Source organism: Vicia villosa, linkage group LG5, assembly GCF_029867415.1.
Source record: "Vicia villosa cultivar HV-30 ecotype Madison, WI linkage group LG5, Vvil1.0, whole genome shotgun sequence".
Lineage (NCBI taxonomy): Eukaryota > Viridiplantae > Streptophyta > Magnoliopsida > Fabales > Fabaceae > Vicia > Vicia villosa.
This window is the reverse complement of record NC_081184.1, coordinates 96,036,524-96,043,959: the sequence shown is the minus strand read 5'-3', so window position 1 is coordinate 96,043,959 and position 7,436 is coordinate 96,036,524. Positions and strand designations below refer to the sequence as shown.

At 32.7% G+C, this 7,436-nt stretch overlaps 1 protein-coding gene across 1 annotated transcript; it reads right to left on the bottom strand.

The window, feature by feature from the left end:
- Window positions 1-391: 391 nt before the first annotated feature.
- Window positions 392-5,869, bottom strand: LOC131601867 (uncharacterized). Its single transcript, XM_058873776.1, has 10 exons — window positions 5,639-5,869; window positions 5,299-5,404; window positions 5,115-5,181; window positions 4,368-4,433; window positions 2,945-3,038; window positions 2,716-2,826; window positions 2,477-2,577; window positions 2,266-2,340; window positions 2,073-2,165; window positions 392-977 (listed from the first exon to the last, which is right to left on the bottom strand). The coding sequence occupies exons 2-10, from the start codon at window positions 5,310-5,312 to the stop codon at window positions 684-686; spliced, it is 915 nt and encodes a 304-aa protein (XP_058729759.1). The 5' UTR covers window positions 5,313-5,404; window positions 5,639-5,869; the 3' UTR covers window positions 392-683.
- Window positions 5,870-7,436: the final 1,567 nt, after the last annotated feature.

The following is a 7,436-nucleotide window of genomic DNA, read 5'->3' as shown; positions in this document are numbered from 1 at the left end:
TCTTAATGAAAGTGTTAAAAAATAATATTCTTAGAGTTCCTCTATATGTATTATTAATATTTGTAGATGACCACAATCATGCAGATGATTATGGTATTAGAGGGCCCCTTAACACTCCTCAAAGTTCAGTTTATTATATATGGGTATACTGATACGTGAAATATCATTTCATGCAGATAAATCTAGATTTGAAATAATTGTAATTCCGATCAATTCTAAGTTAAATTTAACTTAGCATGTCAAATATTTTTTTTAAAAATCTTATTCAACTTCTCTGTGAACACCCGTGATTTAAAATAACATTATTGCAAGTGAAAAATCATACACTTTTTATTGGATAAACTATCATTTCTAAAAACTAAATATTAATTAATCCAATCTACATATGGAATTTTAAAAAGACATTCCCGTATATGTTCTGTAGACCTCAACTTGTAGCTGAAATATATTATAACACAGGATAATAATTATGTGACATATATGATGCAGTTGCTAACCATTATGCAAATTCTTTCAAGTTCTGGCAAAATTTAACAAGGTTACCGCTTCATCATTGCCACACTCAAATTTCAATGGTAGAAATATCTGAATCCAGCTAGTGATCCTAACGAAAAACGAGTAATGTAAAGCCGAACCACTGATATTTCGTAAGCCAACAAAATCTCCCAAACCAACTCTCAATATCATGATATTTTAACATCTCGCAGAATCCTTGCAGCCATTGAGCCATACCTTCTGGCTTCCCACTCACTAAGTTTTGCATTTGGGGGAATTGAATTATTATGATCCTCGGTGTTTTCTTCAACAAGACCAGATCCTTCTACTACAATATTCTCCTCAGTGTTTTTATCTTTAACATCAGTTTCAACATCAACTTTTACAGAAGTAGCTTGACCTGAGTTCTCTGTGCTCTCTGCTGAATGTTTTAATCCCAAAATGAAGAGTTGAATGCTTGGATGTTGAAATGTTTCATCCATCTGCACAAAGTGAAGTAGAAGCTTGATAAGTATCTAAGCACTTACGGAACCCACTCTTAAAAGCTAGTTATCAAACGGGTGCAAAAAGTGAGGATTAAGTGATGTTTTATGTAGGAACCTGATACGTATCTAGGCACTTAGGGAACCTACCCTTAAAAGCTTGCTACAAAGGGGAAGAACCAAGCTATTTAAATCAAGGTTGTCATGATCGGGATCTTGCATAAGATCGGGAGGGGATAATAAGATCGTTAAACATAAGATCGTAACTAAGATCATAAGATCTTGACCAATTATTTTTGTAAGATCGGGAGGGGCTAGCAAGATCATAAAACATTAGATCGTAACAAAAATCGTAAGATATTACAAAAAATAAAACTATATATTTGAAGCTTTTTACATGATATTTTCGTAGGCAAGTCTATTCCTGGGAAATGGCCTCCATCGAACTGTAATTGTTGCGCCTTGGCATCTTGTCATCCTTCTTGGCTTGTAATGATGGTGATTAGAAAACGGTCAATCGTAGCCGGAACTGACCAAGATCGCACATAATCAATGGTTTTACGATTTTTTGGCTTAACACACAGTTCTACTTAAGATCGGAATTGTTGGGGTGAGTGGGATCACAAAATCATAAGATTTTAAGATCTAGATCATGATTTTGACAACCTTGATTTAAATACTACATCGAGCATCCCATACTACTTGGTGTGGGATTTTAGCACCCTATAATACCAAGTATACTATAGCACTGCCTTTGAGAGCTGACATCTCTGAGACTGCACTCTATGACGCTTTACTTGACCTTTCGGTCAGCCCTCTGTAGGTAGCCCTTTCTGAGCCACCAGCAACCAAGCCCGATGCCAATTGATAAGTATCTAAGCACTCAGAACCCATCCTTAAAAGCTAGCAAGCAAGGGAGAAGAACCGGCACACTTAAATACTAAACCGAGCATCTTATACTACTCGATGTGGGACTTGGACACTCCGTAATACCCAAGTATCTATCAGAACCAAACTCGCCTTTTTTTAATAGGTCGGAAAAAAATGTTACTAATCTAAAACATGTATATGATGTTGAAAGAACATATAGCATACCTTCGATTTTGAAACAGTCTTCACGTCAAAGTGTTTTTTCCACATCTGAAGCATCTTCTCATGGACAGTGGTTGAACGGATCTCATAACCCAACTTCATATACAATTTCAGAACAAATAAAACAAATAAGTATATCCAACTCAACTATACAAAGGAAGGGCATAACTTAAGCATAAAAAGCTGAATGACATACCACAATAGTAGTCCTAGGTCCAGATAAAGCAAGTATTGTCTGCAACAGAGGCTCCAATAGATGTTCTGCATAAACCTTCATTGAAATAAAACAAAAAGTAGGATTATGTTACACTGAGAACAGAGTAACATATAAATGACAATTTATAATTTGTCAAATGAGTTAGTTTGTTCGCACTACTTTGTATGAAAAATACTTGTTCAACACTTACAACGTCAGTGCCAATAATGTAGTCAAATGGAGGATCAACATCCTTAACGTGACTCTCATCTCCCCATTGAAGCACTGAAACCTTCATTGAACCAAATGACTCTAGAAGCAGAAGATTTTTGAGTGAGATACTAATAAATGAGTAAGATCCAACAACATTCAATTCAAATACTTCAACATAAATAAATGAGTAATAAGTCCATATGGTAAAAAGGATGGTTCATAAGTTTAAAACTAAACCAGGATTCTTTTGCATGACCCTTGAAGTATTGCGATCGACGTTTCTTTGTAACAATGGCAAAACCTCTTCTTGGTCTGTCACTGTAACATTGCAACCAAGTAAAGCCATGCCTGCAAAGAGAGTAATAAAATAGGGTATAGCTTAGATCAATTTTGACCAATGAGTGCATTTAGGCACAGTAAACTAATTTAATAAACACTTCTGTAGTAATGATTTGAAAAAACACACCAAACCCAGAAACACCACAGCCAGCTCCTAGTTCTATTACACGTTTTCCTTTAAGTTTAGCAGGGGAGAACCTTCCTTTTCTGCAATTCCGTTCCTAAAAGACATAAGATGCCCGATAAAGAATAACAATAATATGAGGTGAAAAAATTACAAGGTAATATAAAGTCGGTGAAACATCTAGGCTTTGTTTGGGAGTATGGAGGGGAAGGGAGAGGAGGATTTTGAAAAAAGGAAACAACAGAGTGAAAAGAATATAAGGGTTTTAGTTGGGAGGGTTTTGGAGGATTTTGTTTTTAGTCATAACACAAAATCTCCCTAATTTGGGGAACTAGAAATTGTATTGGAGGAGGGGTTTCAAGGGTTTTGGAGGGAATAGACAAATTGTTCAAATATAATTTATGTTACAGTATTGCAAAAACTAAAAATATGGTAATGATAAGCAACCTTTTAACATTCTGAACAAAGAATTTTTTTTTAAATGTTAAAGATTTCTCTATAATTTTTAAAAAAAAATTGTTTTTCAAAGCCCTCCCTTCCAAACTCCCAAACAAAGCCCTAAAGAACTTCATGACCTAGCCCAATTTCAAAGTATTTAACCCAAAGAAGAGAGAGAATGTATTTTCTTTTAATTTTCAATTCTTGTCATATAAGTTATCTCTTTTCTCAGTGCCAACTACTTCTTGGAAGCACATTGCTTAATCAAGTATTGCTGATTTTAAAGGAATTATTACTAATTTATTAACAATAGAACAATTATTATAAATTATAAAACAAACTAAACACAATAGCTAACAATAATAGGGTAAGAATAGCTCCACTCCCACCCACATTGAAAATGTTGACGGCATAACAAAAGTCCTTCTAGCCTAAGCTGTCAACCCAACAAGCTATCATAATCCCACTTCAAAAGTTTGCGAGCAATAGGGGCAAGATTATCTATAAAAGAGAAGCATAAAAGAAACAACGACGTGCTTTGGGAATGGATATATATACTTATATAGTGCTATTACAAATTAACAGTGTGGTGTCCTTTACCCAGTTAAGTGGTTTTGAGTCCGGGTTTTTTCTGAGCTATTTCCATGGTTTGTGAATTGTGTACAAATTTGGACGAACAAATTTGCAAAAGTACCGAGAACCAGTTCTTGCAAATCAATTTGCGGCTCTCTGGTGAGTCTGGTCACAGTAGCAAATTCTGTGATTATTATATGGACATCTAGGTTTTTAACCTTATGACTTTACTTCATCTTCATGTACACCCCAAAATTATAAGGCATGCATTATATATGCTTTAATAATTGATAATCTATAGAGTAAACCAAATAAACTATACCATTATGTAAAAAATACAACTTAAGATCTAACAAATTCATTCATGAAAAAAGACAAGACATTCCAGAGCATTTGAGGAAGATATTCAACTTACAAGAAACTTGGCAAACACAAGCGATGCATCCCATACTGTAGTTCCGTGGTGCTTAGAATTGGGGTCCTATTCAATTTCAAAATAAAACTGTCAGATTTTATAGAAAGTTATAAAATTAAATTTAAAAAATACCAGTCTTCTATAAAATCCTATAATCATCTAAATGCATATAAGTTGAAGCAATGACAGAACAAGGCACATTTCTTTTGGTCAATCATGATTTAAAAAAATTTCAAGGAGATTCACCACTTGGGCAACGTGGTGTTTCCGTTCATCTTCTTGGCACTTCTAATCTTCCCAAAGATTTTTAAAACACTTACTAAATAAGCAGAAACTTAAAGCCTTTACTACACATTGAAAGCCTTTGTGCACCTGTGAATATTGTCATCCAACTCAAATTATCCCCTCATTATGATGCAATAAGATTTTGGATTCAACCTTTCGGTAAACTGTGAGGAACATCTCCAATTAGTTATAAATCAAGTGACACCCAGTAGTGTTTTATTTCATCCGAAACTAAATATTCAGTTGGATTACATGAAGTAGGTGAAATAAGTTGACATTTTCATTACTTAGGCCCTGTTTAGACAAGTCAATTCAAACAAACTCTTAATGGAAGACATACATATACAACAACAATTCAGCCTTATCTCACTAGTTGTGCACTAATTTGCTTGCATTAAAGTTGAAGCACTCAAGTTTCATTAACCTATTGCAGAAAAGAACACTTTCCACAAAGTACAATACCTGAGCAAATTGCAATTCGTGACCGAAAATTTCCAATGGCATCTCAAATGTGGTTGGGGTATTTAATCTGGTAAGACATTCATGAGCATTATGAAAGGAATGTTTATATCACACAACAAATTACTTCATAAAAAATAAAAAACCATTCAACTTTCCACTAAATATAACTGGTTTTGAAGAATACCTGTCAGCTTCCATGAGATCCCAAGTCTGCTATACAAATTCTCAATATGACATACGAAATACGAATCGATAAGTTCTATTTTCTGCTGAATCACTGAAACAAAAACCTAAAAACCAAAAATATATATTAATGCCACAAACAAAATTGAACTTTTTAATCATGCGAATGTTTTCCCCAACCGAAACCCTAACTTGTTCAAAATCATTAGTAGAACTTGAATTTCGTTGTTTTATGTCGATTATAACAAATTCAAAATATGCATCGATTATAAAAAATTCAAAATTCAAAATATGAAAGCTAAAACATACGAAAATGGTACAAATGGAACAAAAGTATATACGTGTATAATGAGGTGGAAGATTGAACGATGAGGATTGAGTAATGAACTTGAACTAAGAAGAATGTGAAGAGATTGAGAAGGAAGCTTAAGAGTAAAAACCCTTGTGGAGTAGAACTTCAGCTTCAAGCAGAATTATTGTTCGTTCGGAGAGAGATCTTTTGAGCTCATGCGTTTCAATTAATTTTTCTTCGATCCTCTATATACATTTTCGTTTTTTATGTTCGGTTTTATTTAGGAATGTAAAATTTCAAGCTTATAATTATAATTAAATTTTACATATCGAAACCAAAATATAATACATTACATTTTAAAATATAATAGACCCGTGTGAGGCACGGGTTAAATATTTAAATAAAAATTTTTATTTTAAAATATTTCTAATTAATAAATTATAATTATAATTAGATTACTATTGTATAAAGAAATGTCATTGTTATTAATAATATATATACAAAAGTTTACTTAACTAAATTTTTTTGTAAATTATAAAATAATTTGGGTATTTCTAATTTATTAATAATTTGTGTAAATTTAAAAAAAAAAATTAATTCGTTAAATAATTGTATCAACAGTTGACTTTTTCACACTTATAAAAATATTTGTGTTATAAAACTAACTAAAATAATAAAGACCAGAAAGAGGTAGAGAAGAGAAAAGCAATATTATATTATCTTTTTTCAAGTAGATGTCTTTACATTGCAAAGTGGTATCTATTTATAGGATATTAGGAAGGTGAAAAATCATAACCTTACTATACCACTTAATAGGGAATATGAAGATGAAAGGTAAGAATATATATGGACATCCACAATAATTTATTCATAACACTCCCCCTTGGATGTCCATTGAGAATATGCCTCGTTAAAACCTTACTAGAGAAAACTCAGTGGGAAAAATTCTAGTGAAGGAAAAAGAGTACAATATCCTTTTAATGTGGATTGCCTCGTTAAAAAACCTTACCAGGATAACCCAGTGAGACAAAACCATGGTGAAGAGAAAAAGAGTGAAAAACATAAGTATTTCTCCCCCTCGTGCGTACATTTATATGTGAGACGATATTCTTTGTAGTCGTTGCTTAAAATATCTTCTTCAAAGTGACTTCATGTAGTGGTAATAGTTATGCAGAATTTTATGAAGTTGTTGAAATGATTTGTTTCATAGATCTCCATGAAAAGGTTGTACCATCACATGTAAACAAGTAACCTCTTTCTGATCTACCATTGTGAGAATCTGACAAGTAACCTGCATCTCTAAGATAACAAAGTATATGTTAGATTTCTTTCCAATGTCTTCGTGTAGGTGAATAATTATATCTTACTTATATATTGACCGCAAATGATATATCTATATGTGTATAATTAGCAAGGTACATTGGTGCTCCATTTGCACTGGAATATGGTACTTCAGCACCAACCAATTTTTCATCCCTTTCTCGAGGTCTGAAAGGATATTTCTCTATATCTAATGATCTAACAACCATTAGAGTAGGCAACATGTGACATTTGTCCATATAGGAGCATTTCAAAACTTTTCTATATAGCCTTCTTGATGTATAAATATTCTTTTGTTCAAATGCTCAATTTGTAAACCTAAACATATTTTGTCTTTTCTAGGTCATTCATCTCAAACCTTTTATTTAAGCGATTTATAAATTTTGGAAGCTCTTCAGGATTTCCAATAATATTTATGTCATCCACATAGACAACAATTATTGCAAATCCTTTTCCACATCATTTTATGAAAATACAAGGACAAATTGAGTTATTTGTATATCCATCCTTTAGAAAATATTCACTGA

Bases quoted from the DNA above. Each gene is read 5' to 3' on its own strand.
- LOC131601867 (XM_058873776.1), bottom strand. The intron at 3,039-4,367 runs GTAAGTTGAATA...TATGTCTTTTAG, and splicing joins TTGTGTTTGCCAAGTTTCTT to GAACGGAATTGCAGAAAAGG. The intron at 2,578-2,715 runs GTTTAGTTTTAA...TTCTGCTTCTAG, and splicing joins GGTCATGCAAAAGAATCCTG to AGTCATTTGGTTCAATGAAG.